The sequence below is a fragment of the Girardinichthys multiradiatus genome, chromosome 6, assembly GCF_021462225.1.
Source record: "Girardinichthys multiradiatus isolate DD_20200921_A chromosome 6, DD_fGirMul_XY1, whole genome shotgun sequence".
NCBI lineage: Eukaryota > Metazoa > Chordata > Actinopteri > Cyprinodontiformes > Goodeidae > Girardinichthys > Girardinichthys multiradiatus.
The window spans coordinates 1,442,049-1,465,284 of NC_061799.1; the positions used below are offsets into that span (position 1 = coordinate 1,442,049).

The 23,236-nt window shown below is 40.9% G+C and overlaps 1 protein-coding gene and 1 long non-coding RNA gene across 3 annotated transcripts; both read right to left on the minus strand.

Annotated features, from left to right (window-relative positions):
* Positions 1 to 14,913: 14,913 nt before the first annotated feature.
* On the minus strand, positions 14,914 to 15,751 carry LOC124870531. The gene is made up of 2 exons (XR_007038798.1): positions 15,584 to 15,751; positions 14,914 to 15,473 (listed from the first exon to the last, which is right to left on the minus strand). It is a non-coding gene; the product is annotated as an uncharacterized LOC124870531 (long non-coding RNA).
* Positions 15,752 to 16,079: 328 nt separating this feature from the next.
* ptf1a (pancreas associated transcription factor 1a) lies at positions 16,080 to 17,670 on the minus strand. 2 transcript variants are annotated; one of them, XM_047369017.1, is made up of 2 exons: positions 17,008 to 17,670; positions 16,080 to 16,870 (listed from the first exon to the last, which is right to left on the minus strand). In XM_047369017.1, exons 1-2 carry the CDS (start codon positions 17,605 to 17,607, stop codon positions 16,712 to 16,714), a joined length of 759 nt encoding a protein of 252 aa, XP_047224973.1. In that variant the 5' UTR covers positions 17,608 to 17,670; the 3' UTR covers positions 16,080 to 16,711. The 2 variants fall into 2 exon arrangements, with proteins under 2 accessions (XP_047224973.1, XP_047224972.1); XM_047369016.1 differs by having other exon boundaries at positions 16,983 to 17,670.
* Between the last annotated feature and the right edge of the window lie 5,566 nt (positions 17,671 to 23,236).

Sequence of the window (23,236 nt, forward strand, 5' to 3'; positions counted from 1 at the left end):
CTTTTATTGTCTTAATACGGATGATTTTGGCATACAGCTCATGAAAACCCAAAATTCCTATCTCACAAAATTAGCATATCATTAAAAGGGTCTCTAAACGAGCTATGAACCCAGTGATGGTCTGGGGTGCCGTGTCAGCTGCTGGTGTTGGTCCATTGTGTTTTATCAAGGGCAGGGTCAATGCAGCTAGCTATCAGGAGATTTTGGAGCACTTCATGCTTCCATCTGCTGAAAATCTTTATGGAGATGAAGATTTCATTTTTCAGCACGACCTGGCACCTGCTCACAGTGCCAAAACCACTGGTAAATGGTTTACTGACCATGGTATCACTCTGCTCAATTGGCCTGCCAACTCTCCTGACCTGAACCCCATAGAGAATCTGTGGGATATTGTGAAGAGAACGTTGAGAGACTCAAGACCCAACACTCTGGATGAGCTAAAGGCCGCTATCGAAGCATCCTGGGCCTCCATAAGACCTCATCAGTGCCACAGGCTGATTGCCTCCATGCCACGCCGCATTGAAGCAGTCATTTCTGCAAAAGGATTCCCGACCAAGTATTGAGTGCATAACTGTACATGATTATTCGAAGGTTGACGTTTTTTGTATTAAAAACACTTTTCTTTTATTGGTCGGATGAAATATGCTAATTTTGTGAGATAGGAATTTTGGGTTTTCATGAGCTGTATGCCAAAATCATCCGTATTAAGACAATAAAAGACCTGAAATATTTCAGTTAGTGTGCAATGAATCTAAAATATATGAATGTTAAATTTTCATCATGACATTATGGAAAATAATGAACTTTATCACAATATGCTAATATTTTGAGAAGGACCTGTATGTGTGTGCTGCTTCGAAGAGAATGTGAACTACATTCTCTTCTTCTAGACTTTGTAAGTCTGTGTGTTGTTTATTTTTTGTGGGTTTAAATCTGCACAATGACACACAATCTGCTGTGCCACTACCCGATGACAGCGAAGCTACAAAGAGCAAGTAGCTGATCCCCAATGTAAATAATAGAAGTATGGCCACTCACGTAGTCTCCTAACACAAGTGCCATAAAACAAAAAAAGAAAACTAAAATGGTCTGTGAGACGGTCAGCTCCAAAATTTGAACAATCAATACAGAAAAAAACAGGAATACACAATAGGTCTTAAAAATATATTTAGAAAAGGAAAAACTCAGGTCTAAGTGGGGGCTGCTGAAAGAGGCTGCTTGCTCGTGCAGCACCAGATGTACTGGAGCAGAATCATCTAAAACATGCAGTAGGCACTGAGGACCAGATTTAGGAGTACTAAATAAATCTGTGTCACACCGTGTACTTGGTGCATTCATACTTATAAAACGAACCAGTGTACAGTCCTTTAAACTCTTAAAGTGATTCTTGGGGCTGCCTACACCAGTTACTATCCCCCTTTCTCTTAATTACACCATCAGTGTGAGTCATAGGTAACCTGCTTACCCCAGCAGTATTCTTACTACATCCAGCCATAATGACCCAACCTTGTGGTCCCAGGACACATACATTCATGTAACAACGTTTTTCTTCCTTCCCCTGATAACTATACTAATAGGGTCAATGTCCATCCATGAGTAATTGAGCTTAGAAGGATAGAGGCAAGTAGACAAGGCCCCAATAACATTTTAGGTCACCAAACAATGTCAGTTAATGATTTCTTAATTTAATCTCCAAGTTTCCCTATCACCCTAACACACATTCTATGTATAGCTGGACCCAGAGATCCTCACTTCAGTTCTTAAAAGAAATAAGGCAAGACTGTTTAGGTTATGTTAGTAAACATTTCTCTCATTTCTGCTTAATTATTACTGCAACTAACACACAAAGCTTCTAAATAAATGAAAAGTAGGAACTATTATAAATTAACAATTAAAAAATGTTGATCTTGTCAGCCAAAAGACCAGCAGAAGATGCAATGCACAAAATAGAAAATATGCACTGCCTGATATTTACTCAAGTCTCTATCAAAACAAGTGGACTTAAAAACGGAAGTTAAACTGAAAAGGAAAATCTGGCATGCTGACATTTTTGAAGCAGATAGTTTACAGTGATAGTGTGAACTAGATGGTTGAGAGCCTTACTTAACAGAATTAATTTAATTAACTATGACATCACAACTACCTGCATAATACCTTGCAGATACTGTTGTGTTGTGCTGCCTAAAAGCTCTCATCAGTCAGAGCTTGGACAAGGAACATCTAAAGGATCCCTGTTCTCCATCTCAAAGATTATATAAAGGCTTTTTTGGGGCACTATGTACTGTCAAAAATAGTTTGCATAGATTTCAATCACACACCATTCATCTATCCATTTATTCATCCATTGTCTTCCACTTATCCAAGATTGTGTCTTGGAGGCACAAGTATGCTTTAGAAACTCAGATATCTATCCCCTCAGATCCAGATCCACAAAACACAAGTAGGCATGTAACAATGATGCTCTTAAAATTTTCTTCTTCAGAATGATAAATTGGATTTCCTTTTCATAGATTTCATCAGATCTCCTCAGACTGTTAACTGCAACTTTTATTGAGTCCCACTAATGTTGTGTGAGTGGTGACTTCAACAGCTGGGAGGTGTTGTTGCCACCTTACACTTTAGGATAATTAGTAAATATGTGGAAGGAGATTCAATTCAATTCAATTTATTTATATAGCGCCAATTCACAACACGTCGTCTCAAGGCACTTTACAAAGTCAGGTAAATACATTCCAATTAATCCTCACCATTAAACAGTTCAGTCAGATTCAGTTATTTATTCAAATTGGATAAAATGTTTTTCTATCTAAGGAACCCAGCAGATTGCATCCAGTCAGTGACTTGCAGCATTCACTCCTCCTGGATGAGCATGTAGAGACAGTGGACAGTCACTGGCGTTGACTTTGCAGCAATCCCTCATACTGAGCATGTATGTAGCGACAGTGGAGAGGAAAAACTCCCTTTTAACAAGAAGAAACCTCCAGCAGAACCAGAGCCAGGCTCAGCCATCTGCCACAACCAACTGGGGGTTTGAGAGAAAAGAGCAGAGGTACAAAAAGAATACAGAAGAACTGATCCAGGAGTACTTTCTATGGGAAGGAGAAGTAAATGTTAATGGATGTAGCTCCTTTAGTTGTTTCACCTAGAAAGAAAGAACAGATAAACTCTGAGCCAGTTTTCAAGGTTAGAGTCTGAAAGAGAGCACATAGAGTTAGTCACAGTAGAAGCTCAGTCAATCGCTATATCTAGGAGAGAGAAAAGGTTACACACTGAAAGACAGGGCCAAGTGGATAATCAGTAGAGGGTGAGCATTAAGTTGTTGCCCAGAAAGGTGTCACTGGTAGACACAGAGTCAGGCCAAGTGTAGCTTCTAAGAAGAGAAAAGAGAGAACATAAAGTTAAAAGCTGAAATAACAGCAAATAATGCAAAATTGGAGAGCAGTGTGAGAATGTAGCGAAGAGGGTGAAAGTGGAGGACATAATCTTATGTGGCAGCATTCTTGTGGCTACTCACTTTAAATTTATCATCTTAAAGAATTTTTTGGTATAGTTATTGCATACTCAAAGAATGTAAAATGTTTGAAACCCAAAATTCAGAAAAAAGTTAAGCTATGAGCCTAAAAAGGAACATTGAAGCATGGTCCCATTTACCTCGGCTGTTTGTTGTTGTTTTTTTTTTTTTATTAATCTTCTTAATTTGTTTCTCTGCAGCTTGTGCTCAGCTTCTAAATGTTCTCACAATTCAAACAAGAAGTATGTCTTTCTTTCAAAATATTGGTACATTAACAGAAAATAGTGACTGGTCATCTTGGAGGTGTGTTTGGGGTCGTTATCATGTTGGAATACTTCCCTTCATCCCAACATCCTAAGGAAGGGGATCATGCTCTGCTTCACAATGTCACAGCACATGTTGGCATTCATGGTTCCCTCAATGAACTGTAGCTCCCCACAGGTGGCAGCACTCATGCAGTCTCAAATCGTGACACTGCCACCACCATGCTTGACAGTAGGCAAGACGCACTTGTCTTTGTTCTCCTTACCTGGTTGCTGTCACACACGAATGAAACCATCTGAACAGACCAATTTTATGTAGTATGCTGCATTTGGTTTGAGCACCGACAGGCTCACTCCCCACCCCTTCAACCTCTGCAGCAATGCTGGTAGCACTCATACGTCTGCTCTCCAAAGACGACATCTTGATATAATCCTGAGCATGTGCCCTCGGCTTCGTTGCTCGACAATAGCAAGGCCTGTTCTAAGTGGAACCTGTTCTATTAAACCACTGTATGGTCTTTGGCCACCGTGCTGTAGCTCAGTTTCAGGTTGTTGGCAATCTTCTTATAGCACAGGTTATTTTTATGTAGAGCAACAATTCTTCTTTTTAGATCCCCTGAGAGTTCTTTGTCATGTGGTGCCATGATGAACTTCCAGTGAACATTATGAGAGAGTGTGAGAGCGATAACATTACATTTAACACACTTGCTCCCCATTCACACCTGAGACCTTGTAACACTAACGAGTCACATGACACCGGGGAGGCAAAATGACTAACTGGGCACAATTTGGACATTTACATTTATGGGTGTACTCACTTTTGTGATACTGTAAATATTACCGCTGCTGCTGCAATATATTAAGTAGCAAGAAGCATTTTTTTATTGTTATGAAGGCTGAATGTTTAAGGTTTTTTATTTTAAAAAAATATTTTTAATTTTCTCTTTGAAAAAGTTTCAAGTGGATGAAGTAAAGTAACTTTAAATTAATCACCTTTAAATTTTCATATAACACAAAGTCAAAGCATCAAACATCTGATGTTTGTCCACTGTTGATTCTGATTTAAAAAGATTATTTTAATCTATTACTCATGTCAATCTGTATGTAATGACTTTTGATTATCTTATGGACTGATAAAAATATTGCTGTTAGCTTTAATAACCAGTTTGGAAATCGGTAGCTGCAACTAAATTTGTTTAAAATAAGTTGTCTATTTTGTAATTAAAACAAAGCTTTTTCATCTGAGATAATTTTTCCAATATATAAGACCAAAAGGAAGTCTGGGTTTGATTAAAAAGAGAGTGAACATGTTGTTAGCGGGAAGTACAAGCGTGATAAATTTCCATTTGCCTTTTGTCAGTGAATACGTCTGGGCCCATATGCTAGACTACAAAGTACATGAAAGCAGCGTTTAAAAAGCCAGGCCTACCACATTAAAGCCTATAACAATCTATGTTCATGGTAAGTTATCACTCTCAATTAATCACCTCCCACAATAGGATTTCTGATGTGTTCAAGCTGCATGAAAGCTGCAGGTCAGGCCGAGGGCAGACTGACTTCAGAGTCCCCATTCTCTGTCCCCTTTCACTTTATCGCATCTCTTTGTTACTCCCAACTAAAACGCCTTTAAATTTTTCTTTCTCCAGAAACTCTAAAAAAAATTATGGTCCGCTGTCTCAATTTACTACAGAGAATTAGATGTAGGTTTGGATATGAGGGGTTCTAGAATTTAAGAAACGGTCTCTATAATCTGTCTGACTGACTGACTGTCAAGCCAGCTGAGTCTTTCTGCCTGATTAAAGCCCCTCCTTTTTCATTCTACGAGAACTGTGTTAGCCTATGAATTGCATTGTTTTGTTAGAACTCTCCCCATTCCTGCACTGCTGAATGGGTTTAACCACTGGTTTAGATTCAGTTACACGGTTTAGGTTCAAAGTGTCTCCCTCCCACTGCTTTGGACTCCATGGTTCCCTTGGCTGACCTGTTTAGTAGCCGGAGTGGAAATGTCATGTTGCCCCTCCCATGGGCTGGACCAAACATTCACTTTGATGGAAAACAGAAAAAAATGACTTTGTTTAGGATTGAAAAGCTAACTCTATTTTAGCCACAATGAAAGGACTATTTACAGTGGAATACAAGAGCACAGTAACGCAAAACATTTTGCATCTCAGTTCATATAACACTTCAAAAAATAAAAAATCTACAAGTGAACTCATGAACATATTGGACCTTTTCGTCCTTAATACTTAACTAAGTGAACATGTTTAGAACTCAATGGTGTATCCACAGTGAAAATAGCCTCTTAATGATGATGACTGAATTTTAGTAAGGCAAAGTTGCAGGGTTTCATCTGACTGCCATCAGACTTTAGAATGACTTAGGCTCTCTTGTTTTGACTTTATTGCTTATTTATCTTTTCTACTTGCTATTTTGCCTATATTCAGAGTGGCAAGTTTCTGTGTTTTTGTGTGTATGCTTTGTCTTTTTAAAGAGGACATATCATGAAAAATCCACTTTTTAAGCCTTTAAATATATTTTGTTGTGTACTTGGAGTCTGTAGGAGTACAGAAAAGTTGATTTTAGTCTCTTTCGGCGTGGCGGAGATATCTTTATATTTTGTTTGCTTCATATTTTTCATTCCGTTCAGTTTTCTCTATCATCTGCTACGTTTTTCCAACCGTTACATCACGGTATTTAATGCGGAACAGCTAAATAAGGATTTCGGGCTGATCAATTTTGTGTACCCACCATATTTATTTCTCGCTGTGATTTTGTAGTCCAAGCTCAAGTATGCCTGTGCTAAAAGAGGATACGTTTGGTTCGGTTGTTGGGTGTATTAACCCACACAACTCATTACACCATCCCCCAGCATCAGAATCTCTTCAAAGTGCCAGGTTACATTTTATTTTCATGGAAATGTTCCCACATTGGTGGTGAAATTCCTATTTTCCCCCTTCAAGGACGAGTGCTTCATCAACCTCCGCCAGTATCAAGGAGGATTTGATGAAAGACTTCATCTGATGAAGGGGTCAGTTCCTTCTGTTTATGGAAATGATGGACACAGCAAGTTTGTTCAGACAAACAAGAAATTTGACTCCGGTACACTTTGCTGTCAATAATAAAGAATATCTTTTTAAATGTACGTATATCCACAAAATTGACTTTACAATGAAATATAATTTGAGATCAGTCCAAGTATGCATGGTGTTGTTGGGGAACTCTGACTGTCAAGTGTTCATCAGAAAAATAGCCTGGGGGAAGAAACTGTCTCTGTGGCAGCTGGTTTTAGCAGACAGCGCTCTATAGCGCCACCTGGAGGTAAAAGCCTAGACAGTTTTTGTGCAGGGTGTGTGGGGTCTGCAGAGGTTTTAGCTGCACCATTGGTGCATCATTTGTATTTCAACAGGGGTTCATTAATTTCAGTTTATTCATAAAATCTAATATTTCTGTAGAACTTACTAAAGTAGCAATTTGGGTTCAAATAGTCTGTGAGGCTTAAGTTGCAGGCCTGTGATGGACTAGGAACTTGTCCATAGCGTATGCCTGACATTTGCCTGTTGATCACTGGAGATGGGGACCAGCCCGACTCTACAAGGCTAAGCGGGTACAGACAGTGGATGGCTAGAAGAGTTACGTTTCCTCGTTTCAATGTAACATCCAGAGAAATTGATTGGTTGCTTGCCAGCACATTGCCAAATATTAAACTAGGCTTTTTTTTATTTTATTTTACATTATTTGATGCCTATTTTGAATGATGATTGCTTCTTTTGCTTTGATTTGGATTTTGCAACATTATTATGAAATATACATTATATTCATTATTATTATACATTATTATGAAATAGACGAAAATACATTATGCTTCAGTGGTTACTTTCTGTTCAGTAAGAACTCAGTTTTGCCCTGGTAATAAGCCTTTGAGAAAAAAATGCAGATTCCTGTTAGAAAGTTAAGTGGATGGAATGAGTGTGGGAAAGGTGCACATGCAACAAGGGTACCTGCAGGTTTTAGATTGCAAAACCTATTCAAGAGTTTGTCAGACCGTCACACAGCGCTAACTGCAGTTGGACTCAGAGTCTTAACAGCCACCATACACAGATGAATTTAGGACATGGACTACAACTGTAGCACTCCCTGAGTTTACCGCCACTCCTGAACCAGAGACAACAAAATATCTTACCTGGCTTACTGTAGGGAAAAAAGGACCAGGCTATTACTCAGTGGTATAAAGTCATCTTTTCAGGTGAAAGTAAAAATTGCATTTCAAATCAAGTTCCCCCCTTCTTGAACCGCCACCTTGAGCTGAGCTGAGCTGTCCACTGATCACCACCTGGTGGTGAGTTGGATCCGCTGGAAGAGGAGAAAGCCGGACAGACTTGGTAGGCCCAAGCACATAGTGAGGGTCTGCTGGGAACATCTGGCAGAGCCCTCGGCCAGGGATGTATTCAACTCCCACTTCCGGGAGAGCTTAGACCAGATTCGGGGGGATGTTGAAGATATAGAGTTTGAGTGGACCATGTTCTCCACATCTATTGTCGATGCTGCTTCCCGTAGCTGCGGCCGTAAGGTCTGCGGTGCCTGTCACAGCAGTCCCGAACCCGGTAGTGGACACCGACAGTAAGGAATCCTGTCAAGCTGAAGAAGGAGTCCTATCGGCTGTGGTTGGCTTGTGGGACTCCTGATGCGGCTGACTTGCGGCTTGTCCTCTTCAGGTTGGAGGGGAGTTCCTGCCTTAAGTGGAACGTAGACCACACCTCAAGTATCTCGGGGTCTTGTTCACGAGTGAGGGAAGAATTGAGCAGGAGATCGACAGACGGATCGGTGCGGCTGCCGCAGTAAAAAAAACTGAAAAAAACAACGCTCTGCCGGTCCGTTGTGGTGAAGAGATTGCTGAGGCGAAAAGCTCTCAATTTACCGGTTGGTCTACGTTCCTACCCTTACCTATGGCCATGATCTTTGGGTCATGACTGAAAGGACAAGATCCCAGATACAAGCGGCTGAAATGAGCTTCCTCCGTAGGGTGGCCGGGCACTCCCTTAGAGATAGGGTGAGGAGCTCTGCCCTTCTGGGAGGGGCTCGGAGTAGAGGAGCCAGTTGAGGTGGCACGTGTATATATATCGGATGCCTCCTGGACTCCTTCCTTGGGAGGTGTTTCAGGCCCGTCCCACCGGGAGGGGGCCCAGGGGATGGCCAAGGACATGCTGGAGGGACTATGTCTCATCTTTACTATACCGCAGTGATGCAGCAGTTCATGCAAAAGGAGCCCTGACCAAGTACTGAGTGCATACATTGTACAGTACATGGACACACATTTTAGTAGGCCTACATTACTATTTTAAAAATATTGTATTGGTCTGCTGTAGTATTTAAATTGTTTGACAAACTGAATTTTGGATTTTCATTCGGTGTAGGCTATAATCAATAAAAACAGAAATAAACACTTTCAACACATTGCTGCATGTAAAGAACCTATGTAATATAAGTTTGACTTTTATATTGAATTAATAAATAAATTAACATTTTGATAATAATTGAATTTTTTTCAGATGCACCTTTATTAACAAATAAAAGTACACAAGAGGACAAAACATACAATTTCTCTTTAATGGGAAACTTTCCGACAAGACAGTAAAAGGTGTCTCCCTTTATTTCTACAAACAGGGAAACATACCCTATAACTTTCAAAGGCAGAGTGTGAGGGATTTAAGTATGCAGATTCAAACCTTCCCAGAATCCATTGCCATCAGTCCCCTGGTGCTTTGGAACAGGACAGGCCTAAAATCAATTAGCTGTTATCCCCACATGGGACTGTCAATTAGCTGCTCACTGATTGGATATGACTGTTTTACTGGCAGGTCCAGCAGCCCTTTTCCACGACAAATTACATCAGATACAATCATGAAAACATGTTTACTTCACATTTAGATGTCACTGATTTTTAAAAACAACATGCTTTGGTAAAAAAGCAGCATTCACTTGTGGATTTTCATCTCAAAAGAAGTCTATCTAAAGCTTTTTTCCCTCATTGTTATTAGCACTTTTACTGAAGAAGCAAACAACTTCTTTCAGCCTTGTATCATACTTCCATGACACCATGACAAAAATGTGGCTCTGTATTAAGAATGTTTCTGTTAATAATATCCTGATCCATTCTCACCCTTTAGTCATTTGATGTTCTGAAAAAAACAATGAGAAAACATTCAACATTGCTTTGACTGTTTCACAGGACTCTTAACCAACAGGTAAAACGGAAAATCTCTTAGAACAATGTTTCTGTTTCAACAATCCTTTCTCATTATAAGAAAGTAAAACTTGGAATGGTTTTCATCTGTTATTTACATGTTAGCTTTTCTGCAGTAAAAATCATTAACTTTTCAATGTCTTACAGCAAACAGAAAAATGCATAATATAGTCTATATGTTAATATTATAATATAGTCACATTTTCGCATTCAAAACAAAATACTGGAATGCTGGTTGCAGCTTATCTGGAGACTGTCTATATACAAAATTTGCACTCAAAGTAAAATAATAACTTTTGCAGGTTCATGGTAGTCTCCATTTGAGCAGATAAACACTAATCACACCTAAATATGATGACATGTGTATTTGACTTGTGTTCTTCAGGCTGTTTGTTGCTGAATCTTCACAAGAAAAGACTTTGGGAAATTTTTCAAGGTGTATTGAAAAAGGTTAGGGGGGTTTCCATTGAAAATTAGGTAAGTAGTGGGGACTAGTTGTGGAGAGCTTCCTGTTAAGATTAGTATTTCCAGTGATGACCAGACGCTGTCATCAAGGAAGAGTTCAAAATGTCTTGCTGGTCATTCAAAAAGTTCTGTTTTTCTTGGTTACATATTTATTTAAAAAGAAAACTGACAGGGTACACCGTAACAAACATTTCATTAACATCAAGAACGTCTCCAGAATGGCAGGATTTTATTCTTGGTACATGAATTAAAAATAAACATTTAACAATAGATAATGTGGAATGCTCTTTATAATTATATTATATTATATTATATTATATTATATTATATTATATTATATTATATTATATTATATTATGCAAGATGACTGGAATATGTCGTGAAAAACACCAAGGCTTCAACAACAGATCAGATTTTAGCTGTTCATGTTCAGCTGACTCTGTCCAACAACATGAACCCCTTTGATTATGGTCTATTTCTTTATCTGTGGTGCTCGTTTCGCAGGATACTCAACCATCTCTGCCATCACCAGCTTGCCCAGTCCACCCAGTTTCAGTAGATTTATGCTTACATTTCAACCCCAAGTCTAACTCCAGAAGCAGATCTTCTGCATGAGGTCTTTTGTTTTTGATTGATTTGACGCCCACATAATGCTAACTTTCTCCATCCCATCGCCTGACTGAAATGGCCTTTTTGTGCCACTTGACTTTCTCTCTCACACACAGCTGCATTTGTCTTGCAAATCCATCCCCGCTGCGCTGCGTTCAGGCGAGGAAAAGGGAGCAGTTGGATATCAGTGAAGTTCAAGCCAGGGAACAAGCGGAGAGGCTGCTCCAGAGCGCAGGCTTTTGTCGATATCAGAACGGAGAGCTGGTGAAAAATGATGCATGCTTTTACACCTCTGAATCCTGGCAACTGACAGCGCAGGCGATGGGGGTGGAGGTTTTGGGGTGCAGGGGTGAACAAAAGCCCCCCCGGTCTGAACGGGTTGAGTGTCCGCTTGCGCACGACGGGAATCAGCAGCGCAGAATGTGGGAGATGGATGGGGAAGCACACGTCCAAACGGCCGTGACTACAATTTGCATATTAGCAATTTATCACTTTTTTGTTGAGTTATTCAGGGATTTATAGTGTCAGAGACAGAAATTCAATCATTTGTCAAAATGTAGGAGATTTTCCTAAGAACATTCAAATCCCCACAAATGGCTTCCTTTCTGTATATTCGGCTTTCTGAGATCTATCCAGTCTGCTTCATTTCACTTTTCAAAGGAGCCTCTTGCGTGAAAGGACTGTAATATTTTATGATGGGGCACGCAAAAGCTGTGCACAATGCCTTCGATATCCAGCCTGCTTTCAGCCGCAACAAAGATAATAGCAAGACGTCTTTCTGCCGAACGCATTCAAAGGCGCAGAGGCGCAAAGGTCAGCCCGGCGTGTTCAGTCCACCAGGAGGGTTTTCAGAGGCCAGAGGCGGCCAACTGGCTCCGTCACACACATCCACACCACACACGGACAGCTACATGTTGGAGTTCATGTTTCCACTGGTAAAACTCGACGAGAATAGCCTAAAATTCACCTGACAGTTATACATTTTATTTAATTATTAAAGGATTGGCTGACAAAAAAAAAAGCGACCGGTTGCCGTAAAAACAGCTAGCAAATTAAATATATCACAGCATTCTTATTTGACTCCGTCATATCAAAATGAAATGAACATGTATGTAAGCTAGACCCTCACAGGCAATCTGTGAGAACGCAGCTTGCTGGTGTTACACCTGGATGCATTGGATGCCGTCTTTCTGTACAGACTGGGCTCTCCATCAGACCTTCTACCGTCACTACATGTTCATTACAGTCTTCTTTCTGACACCGCAAATCTCTTCTAGACCAGAGTTCCTAGAGAGCGACATGCGTGCAGCGGTGGAACAATAAACAAACTGGAAACAGGCCTCACGGTTTTACGCATGAATACACAGACGTCAGAATCAACGAAAAATGTTGACGGCACAACGTTACAGGAATCTTTCAGGTGACACGTTTAGTTCTGATCTTGTTTTCACTTCTGTACTGACAGGAAGCTGAGAGGGGGCAGAAAATATGATGTGAGTAATTCAGTGGAAGTGTGAATCTGTTTTGCCCCGATTATAATGGTTTTAACAGAGCAAGATAAAGAGAAAGGGGAGTCTGGGTCCAGGGTTATAACACTGAAACATTGATATAAAAAGACTGTCTATGAGCCAGGACAAGTGTGAGTCCTGACCGCTTAATATTTCAGTGCCTGTCGGTGCGTTCGTCCTGATCATAGTCTGTCAAATGTATCATTCTGTGCAGTCAGGAAAGTTTATTTCGTCAGGACTAAGACGTCAAAGCCAAATAAAACCACCACCTAAACACAGACTACTTGTTTTCTTTATTAGCCACTTTGTGTTTCCCTGAAGGGAGGAGCTGTCTGTGCGCCCTGGTGCAACATGTTGCCTTCGGTGCATTAAGATGGATTATTCAACAAGTTCAATTTCCCATAAAGAACGAAAGTTAGGATCTCAAGGGCTCTGGGGGGACAAAAGACCAGCGCCTTAGCACCATATGCTTAATGGCTACAGCCGTTCAGTCTTTATTAAAGGCTAAAAGTGGTCCTTTAAAAGTTGGAAAGGCTCCTTTATTTGAGTTAGATGGAGCACTTGCGCACAAAACCAGGAGCGCGCATTGCCAATGACTCGCCCCCTTCCCTTCTCCTTTCAGAGTGTGAAGCAGCCACCGTCACTGGTCGTTTCACTTCAACATAAGCTTTTCATCTCCGCGCTTTGTTCTCTGTGTAAGTAATGCTGCGAATCAAAGAGATGACAATATTTTCTATCAACTTGGAGACCCTGGACAAGGGCCCTCGAGCTTTGGCAAAAATCAGTGCTGGTTATTCATCTTGTCACTCTGCACCTGTGGTCCCGCATTCAAATGATACAAACCTGTTCCTATTAACATTAATTATTCCCAAACAACACAAAGGCTGAAACGGAGCAGGTTGAAGTCTGTTTATGGCTCCTAAATGTTTTATTCCTCTGAAGATGTGCCCATCGCTTTTCTCTTTTCCTCTCCCATAACCGAGTGGCCGTCTCCTTTTCAGTCTTAAGTAGCCCTACAGCTCAAATTGTACAATCACAGCATCTGCTTAATCTACCGGATGAAAATATGACACAAAACATAGCTAATAAAGGATTTGTTACATGCTGGTAATGAGTGATCAACGCAGGGCACAATGGCGCATGATGCTGAGAGCCATATGTTTCTAGAGGCACCGAGGATAGTTTGCACTCTTGTGAAGAAAGCACCAGGTGATGACAAGAAAATTGCCAAATCCACGTCCTTTCTGTGCCGAAAAAAATAGAAGACATAAATTAAACTGGCTTATCGCGGCGCAGCTCAAAGAACTCGCTGTTAATTGGCTGCGGGGCACAAAGCAAACGCAGGGACGCGTTTGGCTTGGCCGGGCGCGAAGGCGCTGCGCTTTCAGTCCACTGTAACACAAACAAAAATGTGTTTTGTTATTGCAAAATGTCCATGCTTTACAGCGGCCATATTGTGTCGTTGACAAAGGCTAATGGAACGTTAAAGACACGGAACACGGTGCCAAATCCATCTCGAAGACACTACAAGGGCCACTCTATGCTTGCTTTTAGGCAGCTGCTGTCCAGGGACCCGGACGCAAGGAAATGAAAAGAGGCAAAGTTTCTGCTACCAGGTGCTTTCCCAGAGATACAAGCTTGCAGCAGGATGAGGGGACGCCCATAAAGATGGTTTTAAGGCTGGATGGTGACGGATGGCCCAGAAGTGCACAGTGAGGGCGGCGGACTTCAGTTTTGTTCAGATCTGATTTTGGTCAACTTTAACACTATGCTGTACATGAAGCTTTTTGAGTTTGAGGTGTTAAACATGACTGCAGGATAAGACTCCCCTTCCCCCACCCCTGCCCCCTGTCGCGAAATAATCTGCAAATCAAGCTGATTTGCGGCTGTTGTTCAGCGTCTCCCCCGGTGCGCCAACATGCGGCCTTAAAGCGGATTTAACAGAATTAGTGCTGATGAGGAGTTTAACTTTGCTCTCTTGGAAGCGTGAAGAAAGCAAAAGAGCTTCACTGAAGTTTCTTTCATCACTCCAGTGATAAGCACTAGACATGACAAACATTGTTTTTTGAAAAGCAGTGAGAGGCAGAGTTCACGTTTCCCGGTGCGTAAACTGCTGTTTCCTACAGTTTAAAAGAGGCCAAGTTCATCTGCAACACGCGAAAAAGACGCGACAAAAGAAACTGCAAATGATTAAACGACTCGTTGATATTTCCAGGCAGAAAAACGGAAAAGGAGGAAAATCTGCAAAATATCACAACGCTTTATGTTGGGAAAAATCTAAAGAAATGAATCAGGAGAACTGGGTGTTTGCTCTGATTCGTTTCACTGGTAAAAGTTAATTTTATTATTATTATTAGTAGTGGTAGTAGTAGTAGTAGTAGAAGTAGTAGTAGTAGTATTGTTGTTGTCTTTGCACATCGTCGTGCTGAATGCCGGGCTCTGTGCAGCCCTCAATCAGCTGCCTCTCTTTCAGCTCTGTTCCGGGCCTTTCTCTGCACCCTTGGCGCGGCGCATAAAGCCTCGTCCAGCGCAGTTCTGAAGAAATAAAACCTGTCACGTAGTAAAATGCTGCTGTTCTTAGAAGACTTGCCAAGCCAGTAACAGGCAGAGCGACATGATAGCCGGGACTGTTTCAGTTTCTCCCTTCCACTTGACTGCCGCCGGACCAAAGGATGTGGAGGCGCTCTGAAAAGCGTGAAACTGTCCAAAGGAGGAAAGGTGCGAACAGTAACAATGCAGCCACTGTTTGAATCCTCTCACACCATCACTGCGTCAAAAAGGGTCAAGTTGAAGTGACTCAGTAACATTTGACTCTCTAATGGCCCTCCTGCAAGGCGCGGCGGTGAAGATAGACACACAGAAATGTAGAGTCTATACTGAGGAAATAGAGAGAGACGTCAAATAAAGGTGTCAGCAGGTAAAAAAGTAAAGTCGTTACAGTAATTTGATTTGATTTGGATTCCAAAAAGGTGCGCTTGCTCCCCACCTTCAGTCGAGCCTTCCAGGGGCTCTGCCACTGCTCTGCAGCGGAGGGTCCTCGAGCTTGTGCTGGAATCTCAGAGCCGCTTGCTTCATTTATATTACAATGTGTCGATGCAGCGGGGGCGGCCGTGGGCAGGAGGACACCGCTACCACGGGAAAATGTGTCCCGGCTGCACCTGGCAGCACAGAACCGCTTTCAGCAGATTTTTCCCCACCATGATGCTGCTGCACCGCCCCCCGCGCTTTAAACACCTTCAGATGCTGGGGGTCTGAGCTGGCTGCTCTTTATCCCTTCATTTGCATATTTCTGTGACAGAAATATTTCTCAGTTTGTACATACTGCCTGCTTCCTGGTTTTCATGTTCCATCAGAGTTCCACTTCATAAAGTCTGGAACATTACCGCATCGATACTCATGCTTCATTGTTTAATCAAACAACGATCATACGTGGGGATTGAAGGAACTGGAACGTCTTGACAAAAGACAGAAATTAGATCAAGCTTATTTCATTTTGTTTATTGGAAAACTTTTACACCTTTTATGGGCCTCTAAAAATAATAAAAACTTATAAAACAAAGCTGAAAAACTGGAGACCAAGAAAGTAATACCTTGTGAACTTTGCAAAGAAATAGAACTTTCTTTTAATACCGAGATGTCTGCGGGAAAATCACCAAAAAAAACGCAAATTTGCATTCCAAGTACAAATATTGTCCTCGGGATTACAGTTTTTATCGAAGAACGTGCAGAAGATGAACGTTGTGCTGTTTGACAGTAAAAAATCACAGATTATTTATTAAGTGCTCTAATTTCCAGATATGAATTCGTGTAAAACAAAAACATGTTTCCTTTCACTGCGTTTAAATTAAAATATATATTATCATCTGTTGGAAAACAAACAATATAATAAATACACGATTGCCATCTGGAAAAATTACAAAAAATTATCAACATGATAAAGGTAGGACACTGAATCCACCTGGGAAACTGTACAGTGCGCTCATACTGTGCTGCGCCTTCAGTGCTTAGTTCGACATTAACATAATGGCTTCATGTTTCCTGAAGGAACACCAGGAGGGTCAGGGCGCTTCTGCTCAGGCCACCAGGCCGAAGGGAGGCTCGTTTTCTATGTCTGTCAGGGCCGTCTGGTGTTGTTTCCGGGGATCCTCCGGGGTCCACACCTTGGCGGTGCGGATGATATTCTGTTCCCGGAGCTGCTTTTCATCGGACCAGGACAGCGAGTGACCGGCCAGCGGAGGCAGGCCGTAGTCCGGGTCACTGGGAGAAGGAGATCCTGACGGGGGAAATAGAAATATCAGCTAGTTGTTTGTTCTGGATTTTCGATCTAATAAAGCTAAACCATCCAGGCTGAAGGTGGAGAAATACAAGCAGTTCTTCAGACTTACTTGTTCCTCTGTGGCAGATGATTACCTTCTTGGGCTGCGCTTGTGTCTCGCTGTTGGAACTTTTGATTGGCAGGTCAGACTGCACGAGCTCAGCCAGGAAGTTGATGTAGCCGATCGCCAGGCGCAGGGTGTCCACCTTGGAGAGCCTTTTTTCGTAGGGCAGAGTGGGGATGTGGGAGCGCAGACCTTCAAAGGCGTCATTGATGGACTGCATCCTCCTGCGCTCCCTGACGTTCGCCGCCTGCCGCAGCTGCTGCATCTCCGTCTCAGAACGCAGTCGCCTCCTGCGCTTCAGCAGCGGCCCGACGTGGCAGCCGGTCTGCGGGGACAGGTCGGGTGTGCAAGAAAAAGTGGGGGACGAAGAGGAGAAGGACAGACTACCGATGTCATAGTCCCCATCGTGGTGCGCCACTCTACCGCAGCCTTCTTTGCTGTAATAGTCCTGGAGGTGAGAGCTGAGGAAGTCTACATCTTCATCCAGAAAGTCATCTGTGTCCAAGTGGCCGTCCCTGGAGGACTGGTCTGTGAAGAAGTCGTCATCGTCGAAATAAGGAGGGGAGGAGAGAGAGTCGAGTGCAGAAAAGGGATCCAGAACAGCGTCCATGTTCGGTCGCGCTGCTTTCATCTCCTGCTGCTGAGGAAACAATGGCGTCTTCTCCTCCACCTGTTTATCAGGACTGGAGGTCCACTGTTCAAAGTTTTACTTGAAGATCGGCCACGCGAGGATTCTTTATAGCAACATCTCTAGTCGCGTGCCTCTTGCTCAGAGGGCCAGCCAATCACAGCTCGGTCCGTGAGGCGCACCTCGATATTATTCTTAGAAACCACGCCCCCTGTCTCCTACTTTCAGGACGTCGGAACTGCGCGGTGGCAGAGCAGCGGATCTCGCTGACAACTTTCGCACACAGCTCCACTTTCATTTTAGTTTAAAAAATCACAGGAGCAGCTCCTTTCTGCAGGACACGGGAATCTCATTTCTTAAAGGCTTCAATTTTCTCCGCAGGCTTCTGATGCCTCAGGTCTCAGCTAAGATTTATTCAGCCTGAACATGTTTTAATGGCCTTTCAGTTTCATAAACAGTTATCTTCATATTAATGAGAACTGCGTGTTCCTCTTTGATTAAAACCACATAAAAACACCGCGGCTAGTCTTACATTAGTCTAGCTCCATTGCTTGAAAAAAACAAGAGGGAGTAATAATAAACATTTAATAATAACAAACATATACAATAATAATAATACTATAATTATAATTAGGTTCACATAATTTACAAATATTTATTTTAATTTTACTTTTAATCTTCTCGAAAGTTACATATTTAACGCCTGTACGCTGTGAGAGTGCAAGTCAAACCAATTCCTCGTTTCTGCACACAAACTTGTCTTGTAGGCCTGAAGCTAATTTTCTTCTTTCTATAATAATAATAATAATAATAAATATAATAATATTAATAATAGCGTAAAAGCAACTGTGTAACGATTTGGATCTTAAATTTGACTTTTATTGATTTGTTTGCTGCTTTTGAGATAAGTTTGCATAAAAACAACCCATGAACAGTTTTTTGGGCATTTCCACAAATAGAAGAATAAATGAATATTTACTTGGAAGATATAAACAAACATGTCAATAAACATACACGAACGAAAACTTAACCAGCTCAAAATAAAATCATGTGATGAAGAAACCAAGTGAGTCAATGTCCATAACTCCGTTTATAATGAAAATAAAATGGACCACGTCGTGTTCAAGGAGTAGGAGGAAGCAAATGCTTATTTAAAGTCTAGCCCTGTTTAACCCATCCCATATAGGCTACATGTATATATTATGAAGAGTGTATAATGTTTATAAGGATAAATACTTATCAATAATTAAAAATAGAAATTGATAAACATTTATACATATACCTAGTTCACTCGTCGTGTGTGTGTGTCAGTATTTATGTCAGTTTCAGATTTGACTTGACTTAAATAAGAGAGATTACAGTAAGATCTTCATCCCTTCCTATGTAGCTAAAACCTGCGGTGGAGTTGACCCTAAGAGCATCTAAGTGAATATTTGTAGAGTCACACAATAACCCAGCAGACGTGTCAACGTGCTGCTTAAAAGTAGCTAGTGCTCCTCAGCATCGCCATTTATTTAGTGCTAAGTGCCATAAATACGCACACCAGTGGAGTGGTCGATGCGCCTCTTGTGCCAGACAGAGCTGGGTTGATTAGAAGGACTGGTTGACAAATAATGGCTCAGTGGAGGGCTGCATGGCGCGCGCTCTATTGATACCTCACGCGACAAATCAAAGAACCCCAGTCTGGGCCTGGTAAAAAAAAAAATGCTCCCTGATCTGTGAGGACACATATAATAAAGCTGTCCAATGAAAGGACTCACTTTGTCCCGCAAACAGAATGGAGCTTTTTCAGAGACAAGCTGCGTGTGCGCGGAGCCCGCGTGTAGGTGGAGTAAAGGAAAGCTGCAACACGGGTCGTGGCCGTGGGAAGAAGACCATTTGCGCTCCTCAGCCAGTCAATGTAACATGCAGCAGAAAAAAACGTGTTCTGAGTGGTTGTCCACATGATGAAGCTGTTGTAGCTGGGTCTCACGTCCGTCGGGAGGGTTCCACTCCGCCTTGTCTCAGCCAAATCATCCTTCTTCAGCGTGTTACTTAGTCCCACCTTAGCTGAGTGACACACACACGCACACACACACACACACACACACACGGCCAACCCGATTTAGGAGTCATGGCTGCTTTCTTTGTGGGAAATGGTCTTAGAACCTTTGGGACAGTTCAAAAATTCCGTTTCAGGTAAAATCTGATATCTGTCATTTTTGATGTAAAGCTGCCTCAGGTAAAATGCATGGAGGACCTTGTGTTTTTTTTTTTTTCCCTCAGAGGCCTCTGACTGCTCCTCGAAATATAGTTACCCAGCAGCTGGATCAACTTGATAGATTTGGCCATGAAGTTCAAGCAATTTTTTTTTTCTGTTCTTCTTTGTGGATTCGTCTTGGCGTTTCTCTTAATAATTCTACTAATATTTTATATAATATTTTTTATAATGAATGCTGCCTGATCAGTGTTGGAAGTTTTGTTCGCATCACCTCAGCTCTCCTCCCTCTGCCTTTGCCTCAAACCAAATGATAATTCGGACCGTGCCGGTTTTTAACGCACCGTGACCGTGCGCTCTACGGAGCTTCATTCACGTTGTTGTTGAGAAGGAGGCGACCTGCGCAAGCGAACAAGTGTTTTGGTTCCCATGCAGCCTCCCGCTCTACAGAACGCAGCCGGCTGGACCCCTCCAGACCTCCAGACCAGACTGACTCCCCCACGAACAAAAACGCGTTCACACAGAAGCAGCTTGAACAGAAGGCTGAGCTAGTGCTGGACTAGCGCAATCAGCAGCGGAGTTATAACGGCGAAATATAACAGGATTCCCAATCCTACACACACACACACACACACACACACACACGTATACATGAAGTCATATTTAACAAACTTGAATGTGCGATTTGCTGAGGCTCGTTTTGTCGGTTTAAAAGCACCGCCTTTTACTTCACAGCATTAAATTTGTATTTATTTATTTTTTTACTGGAGTAGAGGTAATGTAAATGTTAAAACGTAAAAATAATCGTGTATCCGATATCATTTTTACTACTCACTTCTTCCTATATTTATAAGAAATAGCATTTTGAAAATATTTATGCCCTTTAATAATTAATGGAAAAATCTTCTTATGATCGCTGAGCAGCGTTTTGCATGAGTTCTTTGGTGTTTTGACAACAATTTATCTGTTCCAGCATATATATATATATATATATATATAAATATATATACGGAAGTGTTATACATGTGTGTTAGTATCGCTCTTTACGTTTTTCTTTGGTTTTTCTGCTATTGCTACCTGTCAGATGCTAGAAATGGAAATCCAAAAAGTGAACTATCGCACACATGTGTGGAATTAGAAGTTAATCCATCCTCAGAGTGATTCGATGGTAATCCATGTAATCTGTCGCTGCAGGGGATTATCCATCTGGATCCCTCTAACAAATTAAAATGATTTGCGGAGCAGTAAATTAACATCTTCAGACACCACAGACCTTTGTTGGTAACTTGAAGGCAGCAGTTTGGAAAAGGTACTTTACAGTTTTATTCATCAGGTGTTTTGCTGAATATTTGGCAGCAAAGATGCTTGGACTACAGCTCCGGAAGGAATGATGTCTTAGTAACTATTTTTGTGTTTTGATTTTGTTAGTTTTTTTGTTTTTAACTATTGGTCAACAATAATACATCCTGCTGCTTTGCTTTCTAAAATAATCCAAATAACATTAACTTGGACATGCTGTTCCCAAATTATATACTTTACTTTGAATGTCACAACTAAAAAGCTAAATACGTCTTTGGAATGGTGCTGTGGAAATGTTCAATGATGTGTTTAAGGGGACTTCTCCTTGTAATTAACGGGGATGTCAAAGCTTTTAACTGAAACTGCAAACAAGACAGATCTTATGAGCTTTCTCCAGGATGATTCCTGGAAATGTTCATGAAAAATAGGGTTGACCTAACTGGACACTAGATCCTAAAAAGATCTTGAAAATGAGTTTCTGTCCTACAAATAACACAACACAACCATCAGTTCCAAGAATTCTAGAAACCCGCAACACAGTTTGAATGTTATGAGGTTTTGCCTGGTGACTGTGTCAAAAACTAATATGTAAACAGCCTGTTACGCTGACTGCTACCTTCGCCTGCTCCAAGAAAAAGTGATAGCAGAACTGTGAACAGCTGTTGTTGTTTTCTCGGTAAAATCGCTGTTTAAAACACAAGTTTTCACTGATAAAGAAATGTATGGAGTTAATAGTTTTAACTGTCAAACAACCAGATACTCAGCAGTTCTGTTTGTATAATCTGATTATGAATTTCAGTACAAATTGTACAAATCAAGTACAGTAAGAAATAACTACACCAGAATAAGTTGAAAGTTAACAAGGCATTGTTAACAAGAATTTTAGATAAGAATGGAAGATTGGATATATCTATCTATCTATCTATCTATCTATCTATCTATCTATCTATCTATCTATCTATCTATCTATCTATCTATCTATCTATCTATCTATCTATCTATCTATCTATCTATCTATCTATCTATCTATCTATCTATCTATCTATCTATCTATCTATCTATCTATCTATCTATCTATCTATCTATCTATCTATCTATCTATCTATCTATCTATCTATCTATCTATCTATCTATCTATCTATCTATCTATCTATCTATCTATCTATCTATCTATCTATCTATCTATCTATCTATCTATCTATCTATCTATCTAGATAGGGTTAACCCTAACCCTAGATAGATAGATAGATAGATAGATAGATAGATAGATAGAAAATAGTTGCTAATCAAATGTGTGAGCATTTATACAGCAATGACCAGTTTGAAGAGTTTCAGTCAGGTTTCAGAGCTCAACATAGCACTGAAACAGCTCTGCTGAAAGTCACTAATGATATTCTTATGGCCTCAGATAATGGACTTGTGTCTGTTCTGGTTCTGTTATATCTCAGTGCTGCATTTGATCCAGTCAACCATAATATTCTCTTAGAAAGGCTAAAATATGCTGTAGGGATCAGGGGAACAGCATTAGGCTGGTTTTAATCGTATTTGTCCAAAGTTGTCCTCTTTGGACCAGAGTCTTTGGAAAAAGAATCAGCTTAGCGAGTCACTTTCCCTGGGGCTATTTACAGTATTAGGTTAAAGTAAAAAAAATGTTTTGTGATGGCGGTAGGTCGGTGAGCTGGGTAAAATAAAAGCACACAGTCATGTAAGTTTTCAACAGTAGTTCCTATATTTCCCTATCCTGCTCCTCTTTACTGCACAGATTAGCAGCTATTCTTAAAATAGGTTTTATAGAGGACTGTCTGTTTGCACACATCATGGTTTACTCTGCAAATGTTTTAAGTTCCTCTAAGGCCAAATTTGTAAAGGAGTCCTGAACATTAGTTCACCAGGTTCTCTGGAGGGTTTTAAAAGTTTCTCTGTTTGGCTGTTTTTTTTTTTTTTTTTTGTATTCTTCAGTTCTTCACCAGAACTTTTGTCTTGTTGTCTTGTATATTAAGCTTAGTTCTGACCCATGAAAACTGAAACAGAGAAGCCATCTAAACTTAAAAGATAAATCAGTGAAAATGAATAACCATTAATGTTTTTCATTTCATAATTTTATTGAATGCTACCGCAGATAGTAACAGCAAGAAT

Bases quoted from the DNA above. Each gene is read 5' to 3' on its own strand.
- ptf1a (XM_047369016.1), bottom strand. From the start codon at position 17,607: ATGAAAGCAGCGCGACCGAACATGGACGCTGTTCTGGATCCCTTTTCT. The intron at 16,871-16,982 runs GTAAGTCTGAAG...TTCCCCCGTCAG, and splicing joins CATCTGCCACAGAGGAACAA to GATCTCCTTCTCCCAGTGAC.